Here is a 25,771-nt window from a genome sequence, read left to right on the forward strand (position 1 = left end):
CAGCGCCGCCTTTCACATACCGAGAGCACCGACCCACAGGCACCTAGTTTAGCTGGAACCACAGTGGGACAAAAAGATTTGTATCCCTGACAGTGGAAGTTGTATTGGTTCTTACGTAGAGTGTTCTAGATATGTGGTGGGATGTATTAACTTGTAGGTTGATACAAGTGACACCTCGATACTTCACTTTATAAGCCTTCGTCCTTTGGTATGGGCAGATCTTAACAATCAATCACCGGTGGTCACACCAAGATGGCGCCCAGCCAAGCCCCTTCGAAGCATGAGCTTATACACGACATGCCCCGCAGTGGGGAACTATCTATGTCGCAGATGGCGAAGGCAGCTAGTTGCAACAAGCGTTCCATCCTATGAATCTCTTCTAATATTCGGACATTTGATTTTGTTAAAAGCACCCCCAATAAAGGTGGTAGGCAGGCCACGAAGTATCAGTCCAGTTATGCTGGAAGCCCTTTGTGACAACCTACTCGAAAAGCCTCAACTGTATCTGGTTCAGATGGTTCTTTTTCTGTGGGATGAATTTGATATCAAATTTACGAAGTCCAGCATCAGCCTCGCCCTTGCATCAAAACGCTGGTCGAAAAAGACTGCCCGGGGTCAAGGCCAGGGAGCGTGATTACGACCTCCGTGATGAATACGCTCACTTTATATCGAATTTCAAATCGTACCACCTTGTGTATACGGATGAATCTGGGTGTGATAAAATAATGGCCGCCACAGGTACCCTGCTACTTTTCTGTCCTTCACGGCATCAAATATACCCTCTGTGCAATGAGAACTAGCAAAAAACGGGTTCCAGACTTCATGACCCCTTGCGCTTCTCGGGTGGTTTCGGCTTGCAGCGGCTCAGCCGTCTTCTCTTGGGTAATGTCTGCAATAGTGCAGAAAAACCGCCACCGCTCAAGCTAAGCCGGTGCAGATCAATGTCATCTAAGGGAGCCAACATCAGAACACGCCAGAGAGAGATTTGGCTGCGAGTGCGGACTCGATGCACAAAGCATGCTTAGAGCGTAAGGTCTCAAGATAAGAAGTGGCTACGCGGTCGTAATCTTCTGGGTGGATGGATTTTGACCAGCAGTCGAATGATCTAGCACTGCAGCAGGTCATGAGCTCCCGGAAACGTCGGTTCACCATGATTGACTCGTCATTTTGATTGAGAAATGCAACCCCTGTCAGTAACATATCAGCAAGCTCTTGTGCAGAGAGATTCAAATTGGGAACCGCAGCCATATTTATCTTATGTGTGCCGTTGATGGTGAACCTCTGGCTTTCAAAAGAGAAGTAGTATGGAGTCGGTGAGTACGTCTTGTGTGCCAGCTGAGAGATAATCGGTAGAGTAAATTGATCAGGGACAGGATAATCTACCTTAAGAGGTGTGGTTTCAAGTGTAAGCGTTTCGTTGCTTGTTTTGGTTCATATTTGAAGACGAACAACTATCTCTCTCGCGGCAGCAGATATACCCGGCTTGAATTGGGCGGCCAGCGCGAAATGACGTCATCGATATTTTCTTTTCGCGCGGAATAACATTTTCCCTTGATTCTCCTACAAACATCTTATCGCCAGCCGTCGAGAGTGGCTTGATTAGAAGGAACAAAGAAGAAAAGCACAACACAACCATTTTGGGTCCACTGCACAGATTGAGGTGGTGGTCCCAGCTACGAAACGAAATACGCAGAAACCTTGGAGACCCTGAATTTGGGAGAGCTTAGTAGATCGCTAGGTACCACCCTTTGATTGATTGTATCACACCTGATAGCCCCAACTAAGCTCGGCGTTGGCTCACTCCTGTGGAGATAACTACATAGCCTAGCATTCGTTTGCTTCCCATAACCTTATTCTACTACAATAACGACATCACTCGTGGCTACCTAATCACATTGACCTTTGTGTTGGCTCTCTATACATAATCAGAGGAAACTCATCTATAGCTCGGACCCCTTACCACACAATTGATCTGAAATTTTAATGTACTTACGGACCGGGTCTGCTCCGAGCGACTAGTAATTCCTCATTTGAAGGGTACAATGAAACAAATAATAAGCCGTAGCTTCCCTACTGGCAGCTCCCTATGTCCCGCTTCTTTCATTCTGAATGGCCGAATAAAACAAGTATGTGAGGAAGGCCAGTTAGTTATACCGGAATTGGGCAAGACATTTATCTTTACAAACTCACTGCATATAAGTCTGGACAAATCTCAGGTAAAGGTATGCTTGGCTATGTCTGCAGATTGCAAATTTCATTTTACAATATCTGGTAAACTGGCGTGAGAATCACCTAGATATCTAATTCTGCAGGGAATAGCCTGCTAGCCCATCCGCCGTATTAGAATGCATCTGCCATCGGAACGTAGAGCGAATAGAGATTGAGTGTTTGGGTGCGTTGCGGGTTTGTTGATGAACGTTGACGAGGGCGTTAATGTGGTATACGGCCCGGCGATGAAGGTGAGTGGTCAAAGGCGGACACATACATTGCCAGAATATAAAGATAATATTCACATTTCATAGGAAAAATGAGAAAGTAAAATCTGTTCGCGAATTTGAAGAAAAATCCGACCAAAGGCCTTACGAGAATTGGACTCTATGTGAACTACACCAATGATACCGCAATACCTGAATCAAGAGATCTCTCACTTTTGCTTCCCATCAAGGTCTGTGAAGAGTTCGTAAACAAAATCTTTGCTCGAGTCATTGAACCGGATCTTCTTATCGATCGAATTGATCTTTTCAATATCCGAAGGCTCCAGCTCTAAGGCAATATCAAAGTTTTGTGTGATTCGTTCCGGCGACTTTGATTTGGAAAAACTGAACGACCTTGTGAGATACCCCAGGCTACGAAAATTGGTTAGTTCCATCTCAAAGGACAAAATGGCAGACATACCCAAAGCCACTTGGTTAGAAGATTTTCCGTACTTCTTTCCGATCTCGACCAAGGTATCATCATTTACCAGCAGACCATGTTGCTCGCGGGAACCATAGATTTTATTCGAGTTGCCGAACGGCGAATACTGCGTCACATGAATTCCATGCGTCCGGTGGAAGTCGAAGAAAGCCTGTTGCTGGAGCCAATGATGCAGCTCCATCTGGTGCACGGCTGGTTCGATTGTTGCTTTTTCAAGCTGGTTTCCATGAGCATGACCTTGATGTGATTGGGTTGTGAATCTGCTGACGTCATGAATACGTTGTAGTGGGCTCTGGCGTACACGTACGCAGACATATGTACCGGAATATGCCTGGCACTCGAGACCTTTCTCTTTCCGCTTTAGTGCTCACCTCTTGCCGATTTTCTTGTCTCAGGGTAACATTAAGCACGCCTCTGAACATGTACAATAATTTGCATCCAATATCTACTCCTATCTAATCATCTAATCCAATTATTATTCCTGCATAGGACAAGCCTTTGCGCTATTTTGCTATCTTCACAAATTCATTTGCTTTTAGTTGCGGATCTATCAACCGCCTGCTGCTATTGGTTCAATCAACATCTGTCCTTTCACTGCAGTGAGTGTACATCGGTCCCTCACATACAGCGCTAATTGCTGGCTCCTATCAGTGATGCTTAGGTATACTGCTCCAAAGATCCGACGACTAAGATGCACCTCGATTCCGAGAAACTGTTCCTCTCTGACCTAGATCAAATCTTCCATCCTCTTTCCTTTCTCCCCATAAGTAATCTCACCCACATGAAAGATAAGGACCCCGCTACCAACATAATAGCACTGAGGAGCTGTGCCTTCCAGAACACTGCGTGCTCCAAGTCTAACAAAGCTCCCGCAATAGGGTTACCAACCAGCAGTCCTATACCCGTAAAGATAAAAGTCATTCCCAATCGTGTGCCTATGATACCGACATTGGGGGTCAGCCGCGCGACAATAGTAGGCGGGAGCGAGACCATTGCCCCGGAACTGAAACCATAGATACAGGCATAGACGATGGTGCCAGCTTCATTCCGAATGGCGATCCATGCAAATGCTAGGATCGAAGCGATGATACTGATTGGAACAATGGTATTGAGGCATCCGATACGGTCTGCGAGAAGGCCAGTCGTAATCCGTCCGAAAACGGAAGCAGCATTCAGAATAGCGATACTATAAACCCCAATATCGGCATCGGACTGGAGGAAGGAGGTAAAGTAAGTTGGGAGGTAGAAGAATGGGAAGTATAAGCCCACGAAGGTAAACAACAGCCCACAATTCAAAACCAGATATGGAGCTTCGAGAAATGCAGCCTCTAAGTTAATCTGTGATCGAGTCACCTTAGAAGGGGCAAGGCGCATCTGTATCACGGCCAACGAGAAGGATAGCCCGGCTAGGACAACGAAGGCAACGATACGAGTTGTCCAGCCAAATCCAACGGGGTCGATCAGCTTATGAAACATGATAGGATAGATCACAGCGCCTACGGACCGTTAGTATATTTTTATTGTTTGTTTTAACGAGCACAATTACCGATACTACCACCAGAAGCAGTGATGCCTGTCGCTATCGCGCGCCGCGAGGTGAAATAGGTAGCCACGACAGCTACGCTCGGGAGAAACAGAAAGGCACATCCAGTCCCCACTGCTACTCCGTGGGCCAAAAAGACCTGATAGTATTTCGTTGACAAGGAGGTCATCATCAAACCAAATACGACAAGGAACGAACCTATGGCAATAAGGCTTTTAAGATAGCCTTTGTCGAAAATAGGGCCAACAATAACTCCCACGAGAAAAAGAAGAAAACCCTGCATAGTACCAATCCAAGAGATGGCAGAGGCCGAATAACCAGGGAGGAGAGTTTCTTCATAGTAGGTTTGATATACGCCAAAAGTGTTGACCACGCCCCTATAAAATAACGTGTTAGACAATGCCTATCGGAAATATGATAATAGAGTCATTATCATCGAGCTTACCAAGAATTAAAAAACAAAAAAAAAGCTCCTGCTACCTGGAGCCAGGCGACAACCCCTCCATTAGGTGGTGAAGACAAAGAAGTCAACGGTTGCTCCGCCGTATGTCCCTTAGCTTTAAAAGCTGCAGGCCCAGGTACAGATGCTGGGGAGGGCGATTTTAGGGACAAAACGTCTTTGTTTGACTGAATTGACATGGTCGTGGAAGCTCAAAACTGACGTACTTGATGAGACTGGAAGCGAAGCTAGAATTGTGATATCCAGCAAACTGTATCAAGTATGTGCGAGGGAGGACAACGATAATAGAGGAAGAGAGTGAGTGAAGAAGTGGTATCTCTGACTATGAACAATAGCACTGCTCTTGTTAGAAGCAATGACACTTATGAAAATGTGATTTGAAATTGAAACACCATCAAGCCAATTAAATTTCCATTACAATCAGGATAACTCCAGATCGGGTTTTGTTTTGTCAAGGATCGCCCACCTTGCACAGAAGCTGATGAAAGTTGTATAAATTCAGTGCATCAGCTACTTACTTATGTGACGTAGCTAACCCCAAAGGGTTTGCTTGACATATTTCACACGCGAGCAGGCCGCCTCCAAAACACATAGGAAAGCGAATAAACTATAGCTCATATATTATCTAGCCATATGTAGAAGCTTCAAGAAATTTACTGATAGTAAATTTGAGATATATATCCATAGCCGGGTTCAACATTGTAAGTTTCGTTATCGTAGTAATAGTCATTCGATCAAATTAAAATTGATATCACCTGCTTAAAATTTTTACCGAATGCTATTGGCAACCATTAGAATACAAATGAGGACGTGGTTGTTAAGATATCGAGGTTTAAGTTATCCTATTTACTATGTGTTTTTGAGGTGGCCAGCTTGCGTGTGAAATGAGTTATTTGCCTTCATGCAGAACAGGTTGTCCAGCATTCAGCAATAGCAGACCACTGCCTTGGTTCTTGCCGTGTAGCTGAGCTAATATTTTGGGACAGTTACATGTATTTCTCATGGAGTTGGAGTTCATGGGTTCTGTATTTTTTCTGACTTTTCAGAAGATGCAAAGCGATCTTAGAAGAAGCACATTATCAAACACATGTGATATACAACACAGTGTTTGACTGGTGCAATTGTCTTCAAATTTTATTACTTTTTGAAATGGTAACGATTTAGATGAAGATTTTGCTGATCAGACTCGGTATCTGAGATTGCAGTCTCAAGTAGCTAATGACGCTACGAGGGACTTGAAAATTGGAGATATAACTTACCATGCGGTACACTGGTTGAGTTGAAAGGAAACAGGTTTTTGTTTTCCTTTTTTCCCTTTTTTATTTCCAGACGCAAGGGCAAAACGCCGATCCAGCTTCTCTGCCCTGATTCATGTGACTTTGAGTCGGTGAGAGCCCGAGGTAATCTATTGAGTTCCTATTTAGGAATTTCGCAGGCAGTGCGATACACAAGATAATGTCGGTTACTGATTGATGACCATTGTACATCATGATCATCTCCCTTTGAACTTGATCTTGGTTTTGGATATCAACAATCCACCTGCATATCAACTAGATAGTTCCTCAAAGAAGTCGAGCAAGTACACAGCATCGCGTATTTCCTAAAGGTAGTGAGTGGATCGTAGATCTACAATTCCTTACTGTACTGCACGAAACATTCCATTGTCAATCTTTGTTTTTGCTTTTCTGATTCGGGATTACGTTGAGTGATCCACAATCCCCTCATGTATCCGTATTTAACTAAACTGAAGGGCCGCGCAGATAGCAAACCCCTGAAATCATTCCCCCAAACTGACCCCGTTTGTACACATTCCATCATACTGATCAATATCCACGTCATTTACACCATGGAGGACCTCTACAAAGTGGCCATCGATACCTCCACCATTTTTTCCGAAACCGATACCGCAGGTACTATTTTGAATGTCAATGATGGATATTGCAAAGCATCAGGTTATTCCAGGTATGAGCTAGCTTATCGGCCAGAATCACCGTCTTGTCAAATCCCAACACCACCCCTCTACTTTCTACGACGGCATCTGGATCTCCATCGCCAAGCGATTAGTCTGGAGGGGCCAGATATGCAACAAGAAAAAAGAGGGTTCGCTGTACTGGATTTCTTGCACAATAATTCCTATATTGGCGCCAGAAGCGTCTCGCTGCCATAAGAATCCACGATAGACCGAAGGGGCGTGCAAGAAGCCTCTCCACATCGTGAAATACATCTCTGTGTCATTTGATATCACTGAACATGTTGAACTCGTGGGACAACTTGAATGGCAAGCCTCCCATGACTGGTTAACTGGTCTTCCTAATCGAGCTTTCCTACTCAAACACCTGGAGAAGAAGATGCTACCGACTGATCGTCTTCTCCAGAGGCCTTTTGCCCTCGGCATGCTTGATATGAATGGTTTCAAGCTTGTAAACGATACTTACGCCCATTCAATTGGAGATAGACTGTTAATTGAGACAGCGAGGAGATTAAGGGCAAATTTCCGGCAGGAGGATGTGGTGGCTCGGTTGGGTGGAGATGAATTTGTTATTGTATAGGATGATGCTGAGTTTTTCACTGATTTCACTGACCGTACTTCTGTCTTTCCGTGTACAGGATGTGATGAGGCTGAAGGGGCCCATCTTGATAGGATTTTGGACCGGGTGTTCGCTCAGCCGTACTGTTGGGATGATGGGGTGTTGTTGGATAACGTCAGTGGAAGTCTGGGTATTGCGCTCTATCCAAACTATGGGCTAGATCCAGAGATGTTGCGGAGACATGCGGATCAGGCAATGTCTCAGGGTAAACGCAGGGGAGGGAACTGTGTTAGCTCATTTAACTCGGATTGAAAGGTGATGCAATGAGTGCAACGGTGATTAGTTAGACCCACCAATCAAGCTAAGGAGAGGTAAAAGCAAGCAGAAAAGGAAAAGGCATTCCAATGGAAGCTAATAGATCTGGGTCAGGTCTCAGGAGATAGTCCAAAACAGCGTCACTATCGGCCTAGAGGAGAAATGAGATTCCATTACTCCGTAACCAGAAGTATTCTCGGCATTTAATCAACATATCTTTCAGGGAAAAGCACAACCAACAGTATACTAGGGACCAAGGGTCTCCACTAAGTACCTATAGAGCTTACAATGCTTTGGCGAACGAAGTGACTATGACCTGCAGTTCCAGATTTCTCAACTATTGACAATGTGGTCTATAATTTGCCACTTAAGTTAAGAAGTGGATCAGAAGGATCACTACCCGCTCTAATGATCACCATTGGTAATAGGGGGAGCCATTGAAGGGTGCTGCACGTAGATTAGCCAAGATCGACGAACATAGACATTGATCTTACCCATCTCCTCATAATTTCCGGGTGGCTGACACAATAATTGTGCAGCACCTTCATGCCCAGTGTATCGAGGGCCCCCAACGGACTCAGGTACTCATCCGGTGCCCCCCCAATGCCAGGATATCGAGCACTAACATTTCGCTGAATAGTCTCCAGGGCCTGCATACTCGACGGTGACAAAACCGACGTATCATACCGCAAATTTGTGCCCACAGCGATACTGAACCGATCCGTACTTCCAGGAGGCAGAGCCGTGACGCGGTGCATGGCGGCCGAACAAGCCCCGTATGTCGCTGCCTGGGCACTCTTCCCAACGACGAAAACTAAGGAGCCAGGCTTAGGTGGACAGTTGATCCATGCACCATTGCCATTTCGCACCTGCAATGCTACATGCTCAGTTACTTGGTAGATTAGGACAGTGAATGCGTGATCTTGATGTGCGCCGAGTGCGTGGAGATTCCCCACCTCTGCTGCTACCGGTAGAGCGGGGTATTTGATCATGCGCATGCGGTACTGCTGGGTCTCGTCAAACAGGGAACTGAGAGCTTTACCATCAATACCGATAGCTTCAGCCATTAGCTCGCGTAGCATCTTGTCCACGCGTGCGACTTCCTCTATGTAGTTTTTGAAAGAAGGTATAAAATCCGGGAGAATTGAGGGTGCCGGCCATTGGCTAGGTCCCCAGAGATTCCGGTATGCTGGTCCGACAATTTCACCTGGAATGGGATGTGCTACGGTGAGATGCTCCCGAGTATCGATGTTGGTGCCTGTGTGCTCCGTGCCCATCTGTGTTGTCAACCACCAGATATTTCCGGATGGAGACTGCTGGGATTCTTACTGCCGTGTAGCCTAGAAACCCTGGGACATTTGCAATATCAAGTTTCTTCTTTTCTTCTTCGGGAAGGTTGAAGAATCCTTCGCATTCAATCTTGGCCTTGTCCAGGATTTCTGGACCAAAAGGAAGATTTGTCACGTAGCACATTCCCACATTGCGAACAATATGCAACATCTGCAGACGCAGGGCCTCTCTGGAGCCCGGGTCGCTTAGCAAGGAGAGATCCAGCGTCGGAATTGTAGTGAAGTCTGACATTTTAGGATGAGAAGATATGTACTGAGGCGGTAGTATATTTTCTGCGAATCGGATTTCAGCACCACGTAGGTTTAAATGACTTTGATAGTTGCATACATCACCGTTAGCCACGGGTTGGTAGTAAACAGATGCCAGGTGGCCATTGCCTTTCTTTTTGTCTTTCTATCCGCTTCATATTCGTTTGCTAGTATTTTTGTTCGTGTCATGTTGTCCATTTCCTAAAATGTACTTGCATACATATATGCAACCACTACATTAGCCTTGAAATGCAGATACTGACCGATTGGTCCATAGCGGTCCCAGTGAGGACTGCCATATGTAGGCCTAGGCTAGAGATTTTCAATAGTTCCAGCGAGAAATGATTCAAAACAACTACTTATATAAGCCTCAATCTTAATTTACTTGCTTAATTGACATACGATATGAGTATAGACGTTGCGGGTACCGAACGGCATGGGTACTGCACCTACCAGGCTGTTCCAACTCATTGCCACGAATTCCATATGCACTCGGCTCATTTGGGAAAGATTTGCCGTCGTACCAAAACTTCCCCACTGTCCAACTCTGGTCATGGTGTGGCCAATCACTTCTTTTGAGATTGGTCTAAGTGACCATTCTTCATACCGCAGATAATTTTTCCTTTATCTCTCGGTGTTCATTAAGGGAGATGACGTGTCTTTAGGGCACCCCGAGGGCACCCCGCAGTGAGCAAACTCGACTTTATCAATCTCGCACCAGAAGCCGCGAGATTTCTTACAACTGTACGATCAAAGTTCATATAATATTTTCTGTTAGTATTGGCTATTTTCAAAATGGGTTGTACCATCGCAGATCGTCACGCACAGTTGTAAGTCTCTCGCAGGAATATGATTGCTCAGCGCTTACTTCGATAGTCTTTCATGGAAAGAGATCTTGGCAAACCAAGGAGATCTAAGTCGCCTTGCTTCAGAGGTGAGGAGTCTAGTTCCTTTAATTTCTTGTTGCTGAACATACAGCAATGTATCTCGCTTTGGAACCAGTATAAACATCTCGATAATTATCCGCCACTTTGGGGTGATGAGGTATGCAGAAGAAGTGGCTCTCATTTACAGGGCTCTCATTGACAAAGATAGCTGAATCTGCCATGATACATTGTAGATCGAATACCTCATTGTGTCATTGGATCGACAGAACAAGACAGCCACTTTGGCTTTAAAACAGCAAGATGTCTTAGAGAAATGGGAAGTATATTCCCAAGGGTATGTTCGGCACTTTATGTAGGGGGTGTCTATACATGCTGACACAGATCGTATAGTCGCCAGATGGCATTCCAACTACACCCCGAGTCCATGATATTCATGGTGGAAGGAGTGGCTAAGCCCCCATTTGGAGACAGCATTCAGGCTATGTCGCAGGTTGAAAACAATATGAGAGAGCGGTAGGGCTATTGAAATAGTAAAGTTTAAGGGAAGCTGCTAATGCTCTGTAGGCGAGTTGCAATCCAATCCTGCATGGGAACGGATGAACTGCCTCTCACCATCCCTATGTTTCCCCGGCTTGGAGCATCTGGGAAATTCACGAGTACTGGCCTTATGACTAGCAAAAGGCTATACTCCCATGTTATATCTGAAGATCTGTTCAGCCATTTTGAAAGATCTAAAGTGCTTTCCGACAATCTGCGGGCTCGAAGGTGTATTATTGCTGAAGCCAATGTCCCAATCTTTCGAGATGCCAATACAGCCTGGCCGTGGAAGGATGACTCGGTTGATTGGGGGCAATTTAAAGAAAACACATCACTCCCACTGCCTACACCATCCGTAAACTGTGTTTTACTCGACCATTTTGCGTGGAGTGGCGGAGCTTGTGGGTTACAAACTACTTTCCAAGCTAAAAACCTAGACGAAGCACGCTCGCTGCATGATCAGCTCTGTCCGTTGAGTGCAATCATGTTAGCCCTTACAGCAGGAAGTCCCTGCTATAAGGGTTACCTGGTAGACACGGATAGTCGCTGGCATGTTACAAATGCGCTAGTTGACGATCGAACAATGGAAGAAATCCTGAGTAAAGTTTGTATCAAAAAACCCCCCATTATCTGTACCAATCCTGATTGTGTTGATTATAGAGCGGAATGGAAAAGAACACGGTTACTTCACAGATGCGGTGGTCCTTCAGTCCCCTATATGCTAGCCATAATGATCATATCCCTAAAGGACACCAATCCTATAGCACTGGGAATGCAGAGACTCGGGCCCTATTCGAAGAAGCCGGAATGGATACGAACCTCTCTGAATTCTTCTCGCATATGCTGAAATTCGACCACTTGATCTTAGACTCGAAGCATCTGGAACCTAAATCGCCCTCCGATACATACCATTTCCGTGCTCTTATCGGCAGTCTCTGGCCTGATATCCGCTTGAAGCCTCCATTAGATGGAACTGATCCAGGTATAGGGTGGCGCGTGGAATTTCGTCCAATGGAGGTTCAAGTGACTGACTTTGAAAATGCCGCTTTTGTTGTTTTCATGGCGCTGATGCGTCGTGCGATCTCACATTTCAAACTGAGCTTGTATATTCCCATGGAACTTGTGGGCGAGAATATATGTCGAGCTGTGATGAGGGACGCTGTCAACCAGAGTTTATTCTGGTTCAGAGAATGCGTTCTTCCGCAGGCCTCGGGAGACTCCTCATCATCTTATCTGTCAGAAAGTGACTCTAAGTTAACTAGGGGTTACAGAGAGATGTCAGTAGCAGAAATAGTGTGTGGTTCTGCTAATGATTCTCAGGGAGGCCCTGGATTAGTTCCCCTAATCCATTCCTTTCTAGATGAAATTGACGTTGATTCAAAAACTCGAGATGTCCTTAATGGCTATTTGACATTCGTGGAGAAAAGGGCATCTGGGGAGCTATGGACGACGGCGAAGTGGATGAGACATTTTATCCAAACCCACAAGACATATAAAGCAGACAGCGTGATCTCAGAGGAGATTTGTTATGACTTGGTCTGTGCCATCATTGATTTTACGCAGGGTAAGATGTGTGGACCTACTTTCAAAGTGATATAAGCCATCAAAAGCATATAACAACTGAAAGAGTTTTGCTGTGTTTCAACGGAAGATTGATTGTTATTATTTCAGAAGGAATCTATGAAACTATTTATGCAAAGAGAAGATCAAGTTGATTTCAAATCCATCTGATGTTTCGCATAAATATCTTGGGCATTAATTTGCAAGTTTATTTTGTTGACTGGTTCTAAATCGCCTCTCATTCCAATGCTGTCTATTGCTGAGCGAGATACTCCCTGTTCTGGTTACACCAGGCCATAGCAATGTACACATAACCATTTGAGATGTTTTACAAAGTTTTTGAGATCATTGATTACCTTGGGAAAGAAGGGAAGTGTAGTTGGAAGTTTGCATTCGCATGACAGTACAGGATGATGATGATGATATCATTTACACTGAACCTCGCCAAAGTTGAAACCCTGGATTGAGATACAAGTGTGATAGTTAATATTTATGGAGAGATCCAGCTATTTGTAGTTGCGGCAGCTCATCTCCCTATTGCCTAGCTGAGTGTCTGCCTAACAGGGAGACACTCCTATAGATCTATATATAACACGTGACCTGGGATCCAACTCTCAGTGACATGTCAGATGCTATACAGGCCTAGCGATTAAGAAAGTGCGATCAACTCTGTGTTTTACTGCCCCTGGTTCTAGTAATCTATAGGGGTTTCTAACATGATCAAGGAATTAAAAATAAACAGTGGATGCTCTCTGGGAGTTCACCCTATAAATTATAGTAGACCTCTCAGCCACATTGCTCATTCCTACAAGACATTTTATCCATGATTCCAACCCAGGTCCTCAAGCTTAGTCCATGGCAGGTACGTCAATCTCAGTGATAGTCCACACCTTGCCGCCCTGGCTGGAGCTCAGTCCGCTATAAGTAGCACCACCAGCCTTGGCAATAGTCGAACCGAAGGTAGTATCAGCCGAAGCAAGAGTGATAACAGTGTTTAAGTACTTTTGCGCAGCGATAGTTCCGGAGCAGTTATCGTCACACTCAGTACCGGTTCCGTAGCTATTACAGGTTAGTAAATGTCTATACGACGTTTTCTTTTGGTGGTCAACTTACCCCCGCATGTAAGGTCCCGAGGCATGGGAGTATGTGGAAAGAAGGGCACCGGTCTGGCCATTGGTGACAGTCCTATGTATGTTAGCTACAATGTATAGTCCAACTTCAACTATCTTCAACTCGCAATACGTACTGCTTCCAGGTCTGTCCATCAGACTCCAGGTTGTACTCGATGCGCACCTGGTCAGTTCCGCTGACGGCGGAACCTGTGCCGTCGAGCTGACCAAAGCTTCCAAAGACACTGGCGCGTACACACCACTGACCGGTTGTCGCTCCGCACCAGGCGTTGCTAGGCCAGCTTTCAAGGGTGGTTTGGACCAAATCACCGGTTCCGTTGGACATCTGGGAATATTAGACTCTGGAAGAGGTGAGGAAGAATTTGAAGACTTACTCCAGGCCAAAGGAAGAGCTCGCCGTTCTGGGTTGCGGGCGCAGCACCGGGGATCAATGTAGTGACGGCGTTGATGATAGTTGACTTGGAGGGTCCGAGGGAGACGCTGCCACCCCAGGTATCATCTCTCTTGGTGGCAGTCTCGAGGAGACCTGCGCTGGCAAGGCCGATGGTAGCAACGAAGGGGAGATTGAAATGCATTTTTGTTGTTAATTAATCTTTGTAAGATAAGATGGCGAAAAATGATCCTTAGGCGTTCCTGCACCCGATGAATGTCAAAAGTCAAAACAGAATTGATTGGCGTGATGCATATCGAAATGATTAACCTGTTTATATATACCTAGGTACCTTTCTCCTTGGGTTCAGTTCCTGGGTGGTGGGATTGACTTGATACGGAGCGTCTCCCGAAGCCCTGCATGTTTCACCTTAAAACAAGTCTAGAAGCAGGATGAATAGTGGAACTGACCGACCCCAATGCGGCGCAATTTCTCATTGACGCATTAATTTCTATTAACGGCGCTAGAATGCATTTTTACTCCGCAAGTGGACAATTTATTTACCTGAAGTCTACTAGAATGGTACCAGTGACCCAGCCCGGCACTCCCGGTTTGACCGTAATACTAAAACAATCTGAAATAGATAAAATAAGACCCTAATGGTGGAGAAAGATCCAGAAGGCTGTTTCGGATTTCGTTTCGCCATGCGGATTATTGGACCGACGGGTGATTATGTCCGAAAGACCGACTTTCTTTTAGCTCGATGGCTTAATTCAGATACTCACCCTTGGTCTCCGCATGGATAACATCAAACAGGGGCTTTGCGCTAAACCACCCCGCCTTCGCGCTTCCCACTGCTTTGTAGGTGAAAGCGGCATCCTCTTCGTCAATTTTCACCGTCTGACCTCCACGTCCGGTAGCAGCGGCGTCTGCCATTAACTGAGCATAGCAGCATTTTTCCAAGCTCACAAACCAGAATACCGTCTCTTCAATTGTACCACCAACAGTCAAGAGCCCGTGGTTCTGAAGAAGAGCCGCCTTCTTATTGCCCAGGGCTTTGGCAATGTTCCGACCTTCTTCCTCGGCCAGCACGATACCCTTGAATGAGTCGTAAAGTGCCAAGTCCTGGTCCCGTCAGCCAAGCTCCGGGAGTGGGCCTTGCAAGTCACTAGGGGAGAGCTCACATTGTGGAAGGCACAGGAATCCTGCGATATGATGTCGAGCGGTCGGCCAAGCGAACAAAAGGCCCGCCCGTAGATACTATGGCTGTGTGCAGCGCAGTTGACCTCAGGTCGAGCTGCATGAATGGCGGAGTGGATCATGAAGGCTGCGGTGTTTAGCAACCGATTCGGTCCTCCGTCAATGACTTTGCCGGCGTGGTCTACCTGGATCAAGTCCGAGGCCTTCATCAGCTTGAATGCTGTGCCAAACGGATTAACCCAGAAAGTTGTCGGGTCAACTGGATCCCGGACAGTGATATGCCCGGCGACACCTATTGATTATTTCGTTTAGCTACTCGCTGAAAAAGATGGGGATACTGCATCCGCACCTTCGTCATATCCCTTGTCACCAAAGATTCTGAATGCTGCTGCTAGACGACCTTTGAGATACTTTCGCTCCTCATATTTATCACCAAATACGGGCAGGCCAGGAAGTTTCAACTTTTCTGTTATCTTGTCGGTATCTGGGTGTGTTGACTGCGGTGCTTGCATGCTGACGGTATCAGCAAGGGTCTCAGTGGCAGTTGGGGGAGCCATGATGTGTATGAGATTGATGTTGAGAATTGTCGAGCGATAACAGACGCTATGAATATTGATGTTATGGAACCGGTTAAAGAGGTGGAAGCGGGGTTGCTGATTATCAATTTAGAAAGATTGGTCGTCGTGGACCGAGGTTCTCCGCATCATATCCGCGCCCTATGAGATGTTGACATTGTGACCGCTATTTTGGGATGCAAGATGGTGATGAAATTTGACGATACCACTAATCTGATTGTTATTCTATCTAGTATTAAATGGCATTCTAAGATAAAAAGATCACACCGAAATTGAGTCGCTCGGAACAAACTGCGCAATGCGAGGTAAGAGTTATCAGTAATTACAGCGTCTTCAGTCATAAATACATGAGGTCGGTATAGTCGAGTAATCAGAATGGCGAAACCTACCGATGGCCATTAGAAGAGTCGAGTCCAGAGGTTACAAACGGAAAATAGGTCCTTGCTGCACCTCTGCCAACAATGCCCCAAAGAGCTTACGGTCAGCCGGACTGAGGGTTTGACTGACAATCATGGCTTGATTGGGAGATCCAACCAATGGCTTCAGATCAGCCTGGCAGAGTGTTCCTGCAACAGGCAAGTCACCAGTTTGGAAGTATTGGCGGATAGACTTTGCTACACAAATAGATGGGGCAGCAAGAGTGGTGTGCTGAAACAGGCAAATTAGCGGCATGACAAGGCGTTAATCAATTGTAATCAAGAGTAGCTCACTCCTTCCGATTCTTGCTGAAGTAGTCCAGACCCGGGGAAGATCTGGGACATGTGCTTGGCACTGATACTGTGAGCTAGCTTTTACAATCAAGTAGTGGCGGAATGCATACCTCTTTAGAGGAGTCGCTGGATCCAAGGTATTTGATACGAACAGTATAGGATGGGCAGTCGTAGTACCCCAAGGCCCTGAACCCGGTTAACCAAGAATACATCACATATAGAGCGAGACCTACCTGTGAATGGATATTTGGGCTTAGCCTTCCACCCAACACAGCTCAAATGCAACTGCGCCCAGTAATCCCCCAAAGATGCACTGTCGGCTTTGAGGCTAGCCCAGTTCGCCTCAAACTGTGATACATTGAGTGTGGTCATGAACTCTGCATCGGAACACAAAATGCCAGACATGGCGTAGAGCATGTTATCCTGTGTAGTCGCACACTCTGGCGACCAAGGCCCAGCACGACTGCATTTGTTAGATGGACAGGCACCAAAGTGATTGCCATGCTTGAAATCAGCCATGGGGACAGCGTTTCCCTCAGCCAATTCGCTCATCCTGTCCGCCAAGATGGGGAATGCCAGAAGCGGCTGGTAGATGGCAACGCGTTGGATCGCTTTGATGTCCGTCCAAGTAACAACCTCGGGTCCGCGTGCCGCAGATGCCATCACGGGGAGGGAGAGGTTGAGAATTTGCTGTTCAAGTTGCCAGTACGCTGCTTTGATAGCTTCCGGACCGCCGTCTATATAGAATGGACATCCAACCGGGCCTGCCTCGTTGCAATAATGACCAAATCTATCAAAAATGGCATCCGCATCAGCAATCGGATTCGGTCCTGTACCTTGGTAGTACGTGACCATGTCGACGACCCCGTCGAGAATAGCTCGCGTCACCCGGTCCGGGTAAAGGGAGGCAAATGTGGTACCAAGTAGGGTGCCATATGAGCGACCCCAGTAAAGAAGCGGCTCTTCTCCACGGCGCCATCGAGTACGTTCCAAAACCGCGCTTGTTTCATCCCGGCCATGACACTTATGATTTGCTTGAGCCTTTTGGCCTTCCTTTTCGCGCCACTCCCCGTGGCGCTCGATGATAGTCAACATATCCCGTGCGACAAGCGGTGTGTTGAGATAGGACATCATTTGCTCGTCCGCTCCCAGGCGGGACATGTCGTATACGGAGCAACCAGAATTCAGCGCCTCAGTCCGCTGCCAGTTCCTCAGCAATGAATCCGATGCGCTTCCCAACATGCCCTCGGCGGAAACTTGCAATTCCCAGTTCCGCTGAGACACCGGGTCTGGGAAACACATCACTGGCGGTGTAGTGGATCCCACGCCGCGAGGATCAAATCCGACAATGTCGAAATATTTATCGATCGTGTTCTCGCTGGACTCAGCCGGGTCGGCCTCCGCATCAACGATAAGCTGGAGATTGCGACCCGACACAAATGCTTGCATTGTTCCCGGGCCACCAGGGCCGCCTGGGGCCGCCGGTCAGTTTGGTTTACCAGAAGAATATTCCAACCGACTCACCGGGATTGATCAACACCGCGCCTCCATATCGAGGATCGGTCACAGGTACTTTGGCCGGCAGTCGAACAACGGCTAAAGCGAACGTGCGACCCTTTCCATCGGTCCGGTTATAGTCCATCGGCACTTCTAACCTGGCACATTGGAACTCATCCCCGCAGTTGTGGTACTCCAGTGATTTCGATGGAATAATTTCATCCCATGTCACTGGGGCTTCCGCATTATCCGATAAGTCACCAAACTGGGGTAGAGGGATGGGCCAAATCAAGAAGGCCAAAACTGCCACCAGGGCCAATGCCCAACGAGCAGGTTGGGGCCGCGCCTTTATTGGATTTTTCTCCATGAAAAGACAACCTCAAAACAAAAACAAAAAAGAAGCCCTGGAGGGGAAAACAACATCAGATAAGCGGAAGTGATCCATGGATTTTGGGGCGATCGATTAAGTGGGGAAGATTGTGCCTGCGCCCTGTCGTGCACTCAGTCTTCCCTTCTCCCTTGCTTCTACTTCGATGAAGCATTATTTGATTCGTTCAGATGATTCGCTGAAAAAGCAAAGATAAGTTCGCTGAGAAATACACGCCCGCTGATGGGTTGGTGCACCCGCATATCTCCAAGCCCTTTGAGGGCTTGTGCACAGGTCACCTGTTCTAACACACCTTAGTCTTCGTTTACCAACATACATCAACATTTGCCAGCGTTTGCAAGCGTTTGATAACAAGGCCGGGCAGAATACCAACAGCATTTCACTCAAACTGTAGTTGGCTAATCCAGTGTTTGAGCCACCTCTGAATTCGTGGCTTCTCCTCTACCTACGCCTTCTACCTAGACGCAGCCTACAAATGTAGCCGCCTGACTCACAATCACCTATAAAACCCTCTCTAGTCCAACCATTGACCCAGTTCTGTAAAATATCGTAACATCCCACCTCTCCATATTCTACGAAGTAACCCCAGCAGCTCTTGTTCAAAATGGCTAAACTTCAAGATCACATCGAGTCATTGCGCACTCTCCCTCTCGCAGAGACAATTCAGGCGATGGCCGACCTCACCCCAGGGCTTACAGTCGCGTCAAACCCAGAACCCAGGCCTTCGGTGCAACACACCAACTACGAAGGCCTAGCCAAGCTGAATGACCTGGGAAGAGCTCCCTGGACGCCGCAGCAAAATGCTACAAAGAACATGCACTCTTCGAAGTGCGCCTAATGCACCAGTCGATGGATGACCTCTTCTACAAGATCTACACTGCCAGCTATGAAATTCTCGCCAAGGGAGTCAAAGAAGGCACTGTCGTACGATCTGTTGACAACGAGAGTCTCGGTTGCGCATGCTGTCGCGGTGAGCCCGACGCGGTTATCTTGAACGGTTTCAATGAGTGTGACGCTTTCTACTTCGAAGAGGGTGAGTATATTACTCTCTGGGGAGATGAGCAGAGCATGGGGTACATGATGGATGAAAGGGAGCGTCATACTCAGGCCAGTAGGAAGCAGGTTGAGGAGGCTCTGGCCAGAAAGCTAGCGCTTGGTGTTCAGAGTATGCTTTAGGTTTGAGAAGACTTTTGTGTATGGCTGCGAAAAGAAAATGTTCTGGGGATAAATAAGCAACGTAAGACAAATCACTGCAAAGGGACTAAATGTTTCATAACGCCTGGCTAGACAAATAGAGAAGTAGAGAAAATTGAACGGATTCATTGGATAGCCAAAAAAAGGTCCAACCAGCCTCGGTCTAGTCCGTGTGCAAAATAAAGATGTAATAGCATTCGTTGGATACATGATAAAAAGCTTTGGGGATTGAATAGCTTAGTCGTGCCGAGATCGCTTCCGAGGGTTGCTGTCTCTACCGCCGCGCTCGACGGACTCCTCTACCCGCACCAAGTAGTCGACAAAGTCATCATAATTGGTGAAGTCGAGGTAGGTCTTGTCAGCCTCATTGCGAACGCGGGTCTTCAGATGTTCGAAGATGTGGCGCATACGATCACGTTCGGAGAAGTCGTTCTTAAAATGGGGTTCCCACTGCTGCATCCAGTTGGAGAAATCCGCCACCGATTGGCCGTCCCGCTGGAAGCTGTCGAGGTAGCGTTGTTTGGCAGTCCCTGGATTACATCCCTTGTTGATCTGGTGAATCAAAAAGGTGCGGAGCTTGGCGTATGTGTTTTGGTCGGGGGACTGATTGAGTATGTGTCGCTTCCAGTCATCCTCGAGAGTCAGGGTGATGTGCTTAAGGGCACGGGTGACTTTGTTCTCTTCGTCCCTATACCAATCGGAATATTTATCGAAGTGTCGGTCGAGACCGATAGTGTAATTCTTGAACTCCCCCAGAGACCGTCCATTGTATACTGCAACGTTGGGCACTGGTGGAGCAGAGGCATGGGAGGCTGGCTGAGTTGGGGGGTTGAAGGCTCGGACGGGCGATTGAGTACTCTCGACCATCTCGGCCTTGGGGGCAGCAGGAGACCGACTAGCGGCGGCCAGTGCTCGCAGCTCCTCAAGACTAAGACTGGAGATATTGTTCTTTGTGACCTTGGGCGTGGGTTTAGGCTGGGGTGGTTTCGCCTGAGCTGGCTTCCCTTGAGCGGAAGCCGGCTTCGCTTGAAGATGCTTCGGTTGAGTAGGCCTTGGTGTCTGAGGGTCGGCGGAACGGCGATCATGGTGGTGGGAGGGAGCAGTGGGCGGCTCAATTCGAGCGAGGCAAGGCTTCTTTTGAGGCCCTTCAGTATGGGCGTTGTTATTCGGGTTCGAGTCTCTGGAAGGTGTAGAAGCTGGAGTGGTGGGAGTAAAAGTTGAGATTATCTTGGTCTCATTGGTTGTAGCTAAGAGTCGAGATCGAGCCTGCTCCAATTTATTTCTCTCTTCGGCAACTTTCTGCTGGATATCAATGAGCTCTCGCTGCTTCTTCAGCTGGGCTAGCTGGGCTTGAGCCTGGCGGATCTCCTCCTCCAGATCATTTGCTACAGGAATGGGATTGGACATATCGGATTTTGGAAGCACGTTATTCCAATGCTCCCATTGCTCATGCACTGGTATGGAGGCGTGTTCAGACTTGACGGATTCTAGTTTGGGCTCCATGTTTTTTTTATCCCCGTAACGATAAGATAGATCGGAAAAAGGAAGTTCCGTGCAGAAAGACCTGTGGGCCGCGGGTAGCAATATCAATACAACGTAGCAATCGCAACAGCAATGGAATGAATGGTAATAATAGGAATAGCAATGGATAGAAAACTATTGTTGGGAGAATTCAAAGTCCCTCAAAGAAAATCGGGGGAAAAAGTAAACATGCATAGTTCCGAGGTTCTCACTTCTGAGAACCTCGACCATGTTGCCTCCCGTTTCAAACAAAGAATTTATGAGTAAAGATGACATATAAATGCAAGCACAAATATACAAGAACCGCCCGTAAAATACATCGCTTTAAGAATCTGAGCTCTTTATTTGAAACTTTTCACTCAGCGCCACAGCTTATCAGTGTGGTAAAGATCCGGTAGAGATCGCTCTGCTTTGCACCAAGACTCGTTTGATCGCGGATGCTCTTTGTCTGATACCTGTCCCTTAGCGTTTGCGAAGTGAAGAACATATAAGATCCTGGTAGAGATTGCAGCGCTTTGTTTGTCCGAAACTCCGTTTACAAGGATGCTCTCTGTACACTGTTTCTTCCACTTTATGTCATCAGTCTTTTGTGGTCAAAAGAAGGCATAGCTAGTACATACCTCTTGTTTAAGGGGTCAAATCCGAACGGAATACTTGTAGAGGCTTCAAGAGATCCTTAGATACATTTGTAGATGCATATGACATAAAGGCGAACAAGGTCTCCCAAGTATCGACTGGTTGCCTATATACGTATGTAGAAAGTGAAGTACAAAGAAAAAGGAATATATCATCTGAGCCTCATGAAAGAGCATGGATCAAGGAAGCCGGGGCGTTGAGCAAAAATTTCCGAAAGAGATAAAAAAGCACTGATTCCCATAAGCTAAACCTTGTGACACAATTTACAGAGCTCCCAAGGTCACACTACATCAAGCTATACATTGATAGCGAGAAACATGCACGAATTGTTTAGGAAATGGGGACAAAATAGCTTTGGAGGCATAAGATGAGATATTATCTATCACCGAAGATTAATTATTATATACAGTAATACAGAGTTTTATACAAAATAATCACTTATTTGCCGGGCGATCCGAGCAAGCACACGAACTTGCGATTGGGAGTCTCGTCCAGGACGTTCTTGACCAAATGCCAGACGTTTAAATCATAAGCCTCGCCAATGTGGCCGACAGGGTCAAGTGGGCAAGTATCTTGGATCCAGATATTGCTGACGCCGTCCTCGTGGACGAAAGACGTGGTGGGGGGAGTGACGAGCTCATCATACTTGGAAGCAATGATAGTGATCTTGTTGCCGGGCTGGGCGATGGGGGTTCCATCATTCAGGCGCTTAATGGCGGGGCCATCGGGACCGACATCATTGCAAGCAGGGCAGCCAACGAGATCGAGGATATCGCCGACAGCCAGGCGCGAAGAGTTACCGAACACGTAGGCGAGGTCGTAGAGATGCGCGAAGGAAGTGGCATGGGTAGGCGGGGCGATGGCAGCGATCTTATCGATCTTGTCGGCGACGCCCTCGAACTTGGGGACGTAGAGAGCTTGGAAGGCGCCTTCGGAGTGGCCGACGAGGTCGACCTTTGCCTTGCCGGTCTTCTCGGTCACTTCCTTGATGTAGGCTGCGATCTCGGGGGCGCTCTCGTTGATGGCCTTCAGGCCGCCAAGTAATGGGAAGCCATCGTATGCGCCGTAGGTCTTGGCGTATGTGCAGTAGCCTTTGCTTTGCAGCCAGTACTGCATAAAGTTCAGGTCCTCATAGAAGGTTGCGCCCAGGCCGTGGAGAAAGATGACTGGGTTGGAAGAGCTTTCGCAGGAGAAATCATTGATTCCTGATGCGATGGCTGCGGTGGCCGCGAGAGCAGACAGGGCTAGACGGGTAAAGGAAGGCATAGCGAAGGTTTGGCAGCTGTCAAAAGACCTCGTTCCGTTGAAGGTACCACCGATCTTATATTTATTCACAAATCTCCTTTTCTTTTTTTTTCTCCATCAGCCCCCGAACTATCGATTATTGATCTATCCACTCTACCTGTGATTGGTCAATTTTATGAACCCCTCCCGGCACCAACTCGATTCGGTTATAGATCCATCGCTGATCTTTCTATTTCAGCCAATCAGCGTTCGTCTGACAGATTTGTTTTGGATACATCATTTCGCCTATTCATTATTTGAAATATTGATGAAGGTGGAGAGCTGAGGGTCCTCTTTTCCTCCGATCTTTTGCCAGAATTTCCTGTTCTCTGCATATCTCGCTAAATCCGTACAAAAAAGAGATTCTTATTGGCATCCACATTACGGACTACCCGTGTTTAATGGTGAAGATTGTCGTGTAGATAATTCGGGCATGGCGCTGCCCCATAGTCCTAGTGAATGGCGTTTTTCAACTAGCTGCAGCACTTCGACCATGAACCGACGCTCTGGGCCACCATCGGGAAATGCCTCCCATGCCACCCGTGTAGGGAACGCAAGACGATTAATCATGTTGCCTGGGGCAGTGAGGATATAAAATTCGAGTGTGCGGCAGATTCCGCATCCCAAGTCGTACTGCTCCATAGGTGAGACACGATCGTGGGGCCGGGAGTCAACCGAGGACAAAACGAGCCGAAAGGCGTAGTAGAGACACATGGTCTGTGCCAAGAGGAGGTTTGGATAGGAGTATCGCGTTGGGGTAAAAGTAGCCCCAGTGCGGAGATCACGGCGTTGGAAGACGGGGAATCCTTGATCGGCTAATTGTTCGACTTCTTGCGGTGCTCCGTCAGGATATGTCACTACCCATTCTTGGTACCATTGGTGGAATTTGGCTGTGAGCTCAGCTATACCGTTCCAAATTGTAGACTGTTTGACAACCATCTCCTGTGCACCCATCACGGACGTTACTTGTGCTTCTTTGTAAGCATCGGAGAGTGCGAGATAACCAGGAATCTCGGCTGCAAGGTCAAGCAAATGGTGAAGAATATCCTTTTTGGTCGTTCCTGCCGACCATGGGATGGTTTTCCACTCTTCACGAGCCAGGAATGAGGGTTGTCGAGCAGCCAAAGCACCAGCAATCTAAGCTGTCAGAGATGGGATTCTCAATTATTGGAATATTGGGAGCTTACCCAGTATGGACGGAGCTCTGCGAACAGAAGATGCTCAACTCCGTACATGTGGTTTTCTGGCCCACGGTGCTCGATCAAGCGTACTGCTCCTCGAACGTGAGCTGAGACGCCGCTTTGAGTAGTGCGTTCAACACTCTGCTGAAGTTAGAATCTTTTGATACTGAAAGGGACATATAGAAAAGCCCACCTCAAATGCGAGCAACAGAATCACAGTGACCAAGGTTGACTCTGATTTACACTTTTCAGGGTCTACCAACGCATCTTGTAACCCACGTAGCACCCGTGGGTAAAGTCGAAACCCAGATGCCTCAATCTGTTTGTTCTGAACGGAACGGCCAAAGAAGGCCACCGAGACAGCCTCGAACGCATCGGTAATGAGTGGTGAAAACATTCGAATCTCTGCGGCAGCTCGCAATGCACCTGCACGTCCAGACTTCATGTCCACTTCAGGGCTGAATGCATCCACAAATCTCTCGACAAACACATCAATAGTTGGTCGTTGCGAGTTCATCACCGAGATTGTTCCAGATGAGTCGGAACCACTGCCGCTATCCACCGACATCCGCTCCAAAGCGCTGTCGTCGTCATCATCATCCTCGACCGGCAAACTATTGAAATCCTCTGCTGGAGAATTGAGCAGTAAACGCCTTCGAATAGGCAGAGTAGACGACGCGGGCGAAGGGTACTCATAGGATTCATAGGCTGGACATGTTAGAGCGGTGATTCTTGAGCAAATGAAGTGTAACATACATTCCCTTCCTTCCCACGGTCCAACAGGAACCAGGTTTTTTTTTAAACCGGCATGTGCGGCCCGAACATCGCGAACAATATCATCGACAGTCTGTATGGGGGCGGATCGAATAGACTCAAATAAGCTCTCGAGCCGATCCAGCCGTTGGAGATCTTGGGCCCCATCTCCTGCACAGATATCAGCCACGGTTCCATATCCACACCCTTGAGACACGTTCTAGTGAGCGGGTCCTGGTGACATGCGTACCATCATGTTTGTCATCTATCCTCGATCGCAGGTCTCGGATTTCCGCCCGCAAATTCCGGATCTCCTCCGCTTGACTGATAGGGCGAGCTTCTTCATCGGGGAAGTTCTCATAGACGCACTTTGAAGGATAGCCATGTGCACAGCAGGCATGGCAGGGCTTGACTCGGTCACACTAACAGGGACGTCAGAATTATGGATGATACATTACCAGTGAGTGGGACAAGACGCATGGGATGGGTGAAAGGGCCGGCACTAGGCGATCTGAGCACGATACGGACCTTGACTTTGCGGAGCCGGCAGACCTTGCAGGATCGTGACTGGCGGTTCGGAGCCTTCCTGGCTCGCGTATCGAGGAATTGTCGCGTATCACCGACCATGGCGCGGCATGGGATGCTATGGGGGAGAAGGGGAGTGTCATGCTGGGCCAACGGCACGACAGGATTTAGGCGAGTCAGATTTCCGAGGGGGCCTCCGAGATCTGCCAGCTTCAGGGTGGGCCGACTTGATTCTGATGGGCTGTTGGCGCAGCTAGTTTTGGCATTAGTCCAGGCAAGGGGCTGTGATAGGTGGATGAGTGTTGATGGGTGGAAGTGACCCCGCCATTGTAAACGGGTCTGCATGGAGCTCTTGCCATTGGACGTTGGGGCCTCGGCAAAACACGTTATGATTAGTTATTCAAACATTTGTTCAAGGTTGAAGGATTATGATGAAGCTCGAAGAAGGTGTAAAGCAGCAAGG

General features: G+C 47.5%; 13 protein-coding genes across 13 annotated transcripts; 3 read left to right on the forward strand and 10 right to left on the reverse strand.

The window, feature by feature from the left end:
* Window positions 1-963: 963 nt before the first annotated feature.
* On the reverse strand, window positions 964-1,248 carry N7529_008596 (uncharacterized protein; the record flags this gene model as incomplete). Its single annotated transcript, XM_057244123.1, has 1 exon — window positions 964-1,248. One exon carries the CDS (start codon window positions 1,246-1,248, stop codon window positions 964-966), a length of 285 nt encoding a protein of 94 aa, XP_057095661.1.
* Window positions 1,249-2,644: 1,396 nt separating this feature from the next.
* N7529_008597 (uncharacterized protein) lies at window positions 2,645-3,097 on the reverse strand (the record flags this gene model as incomplete). The annotated part of the gene is made up of 1 exon (XM_057244124.1): window positions 2,645-3,097. One exon carries the CDS (start codon window positions 3,095-3,097, stop codon window positions 2,645-2,647), a length of 453 nt encoding a protein of 150 aa, XP_057095662.1.
* Window positions 3,098-3,648: 551 nt separating this feature from the next.
* On the reverse strand, window positions 3,649-5,098 carry N7529_008598 (uncharacterized protein; the record flags this gene model as incomplete). Its single annotated transcript, XM_057244125.1, has 4 exons — window positions 3,649-4,412; window positions 4,463-4,598; window positions 4,644-4,836; window positions 4,905-5,098. The coding sequence occupies 4 exons, from the start codon at window positions 5,096-5,098 to the stop codon at window positions 3,649-3,651; spliced, it is 1,287 nt and encodes a 428-aa protein (XP_057095663.1).
* A 1,667-nt stretch (window positions 5,099-6,765) lies between these two features.
* Window positions 6,766-6,983, forward strand: N7529_008599 (nucleotide cyclase; the record flags this gene model as incomplete). The annotated part of the gene is given in 2 exon segments (XM_057244126.1): window positions 6,766-6,881; window positions 6,893-6,983. The coding sequence occupies 2 exon segments, from the start codon at window positions 6,766-6,768 to the stop codon at window positions 6,981-6,983; spliced, it is 207 nt and encodes a 68-aa protein (XP_057095664.1).
* Window positions 6,984-8,167: 1,184 nt separating this feature from the next.
* Window positions 8,168-9,343, reverse strand: N7529_008600 (uncharacterized protein; the record flags this gene model as incomplete). Its single annotated transcript, XM_057244127.1, has 3 exons — window positions 8,168-8,209; window positions 8,257-9,039; window positions 9,092-9,343. The coding sequence occupies 3 exons, from the start codon at window positions 9,341-9,343 to the stop codon at window positions 8,168-8,170; spliced, it is 1,077 nt and encodes a 358-aa protein (XP_057095665.1).
* An 812-nt stretch (window positions 9,344-10,155) lies between these two features.
* Window positions 10,156-12,120, forward strand: N7529_008601 (glutamate-cysteine ligase-like protein; the record flags this gene model as incomplete). The annotated part of the gene is made up of 8 exons (XM_057244128.1): window positions 10,156-10,190; window positions 10,237-10,294; window positions 10,339-10,404; window positions 10,481-10,581; window positions 10,638-10,760; window positions 10,812-11,388; window positions 11,445-12,061; window positions 12,105-12,120. 8 exons carry the CDS (start codon window positions 10,156-10,158, stop codon window positions 12,118-12,120), a joined length of 1,593 nt encoding a protein of 530 aa, XP_057095666.1.
* A 1,072-nt stretch (window positions 12,121-13,192) lies between these two features.
* Window positions 13,193-14,049, reverse strand: N7529_008602 (uncharacterized protein; the record flags this gene model as incomplete). Its single annotated transcript, XM_057244129.1, has 4 exons — window positions 13,193-13,403; window positions 13,458-13,529; window positions 13,591-13,799; window positions 13,849-14,049. The coding sequence occupies 4 exons, from the start codon at window positions 14,047-14,049 to the stop codon at window positions 13,193-13,195; spliced, it is 693 nt and encodes a 230-aa protein (XP_057095667.1).
* A 563-nt stretch (window positions 14,050-14,612) lies between these two features.
* Window positions 14,613-15,601, reverse strand: N7529_008603 (class II aldolase/adducin family protein; the record flags this gene model as incomplete). The annotated part of the gene is made up of 3 exons (XM_057244130.1): window positions 14,613-14,969; window positions 15,029-15,336; window positions 15,394-15,601. 3 exons carry the CDS (start codon window positions 15,599-15,601, stop codon window positions 14,613-14,615), a joined length of 873 nt encoding a protein of 290 aa, XP_057095668.1.
* Window positions 15,602-16,039: 438 nt separating this feature from the next.
* Window positions 16,040-17,971, reverse strand: N7529_008604 (alpha/beta hydrolase; the record flags this gene model as incomplete). The annotated part of the gene is made up of 5 exons (XM_057244131.1): window positions 16,040-16,267; window positions 16,330-16,390; window positions 16,440-16,515; window positions 16,563-17,801; window positions 17,854-17,971. 5 exons carry the CDS (start codon window positions 17,969-17,971, stop codon window positions 16,040-16,042), a joined length of 1,722 nt encoding a protein of 573 aa, XP_057095669.1.
* Window positions 17,972-18,818: 847 nt separating this feature from the next.
* N7529_008605 (uncharacterized protein) lies at window positions 18,819-19,390 on the forward strand (the record flags this gene model as incomplete). Its single annotated transcript, XM_057244132.1, has 2 exons — window positions 18,819-18,941; window positions 18,992-19,390. The coding sequence occupies 2 exons, from the start codon at window positions 18,819-18,821 to the stop codon at window positions 19,388-19,390; spliced, it is 522 nt and encodes a 173-aa protein (XP_057095670.1).
* Window positions 19,391-19,645: 255 nt separating this feature from the next.
* Window positions 19,646-20,911, reverse strand: N7529_008606 (uncharacterized protein; the record flags this gene model as incomplete). Its single annotated transcript, XM_057244133.1, has 1 exon — window positions 19,646-20,911. The coding sequence occupies one exon, from the start codon at window positions 20,909-20,911 to the stop codon at window positions 19,646-19,648; it is 1,266 nt and encodes a 421-aa protein (XP_057095671.1).
* A 1,092-nt stretch (window positions 20,912-22,003) lies between these two features.
* On the reverse strand, window positions 22,004-22,831 carry N7529_008607 (esterase/lipase family protein; the record flags this gene model as incomplete). The annotated part of the gene is made up of 1 exon (XM_057244134.1): window positions 22,004-22,831. One exon carries the CDS (start codon window positions 22,829-22,831, stop codon window positions 22,004-22,006), a length of 828 nt encoding a protein of 275 aa, XP_057095672.1.
* Window positions 22,832-23,230: 399 nt separating this feature from the next.
* On the reverse strand, window positions 23,231-25,410 carry N7529_008608 (uncharacterized protein; the record flags this gene model as incomplete). Its single annotated transcript, XM_057244135.1, has 6 exons — window positions 23,231-23,986; window positions 24,037-24,171; window positions 24,224-24,738; window positions 24,787-24,954; window positions 25,034-25,151; window positions 25,207-25,410. 6 exons carry the CDS (start codon window positions 25,408-25,410, stop codon window positions 23,231-23,233), a joined length of 1,896 nt encoding a protein of 631 aa, XP_057095673.1.
* Between the last annotated feature and the right edge of the window lie 361 nt (window positions 25,411-25,771).

This window comes from Penicillium soppii, assembly GCF_028829465.1.
Source record: "Penicillium soppii strain IBT 18220 chromosome Unknown utg000006l, whole genome shotgun sequence".
Taxonomy (NCBI): Eukaryota; Fungi; Ascomycota; class Eurotiomycetes; order Eurotiales; family Aspergillaceae; genus Penicillium; species Penicillium soppii.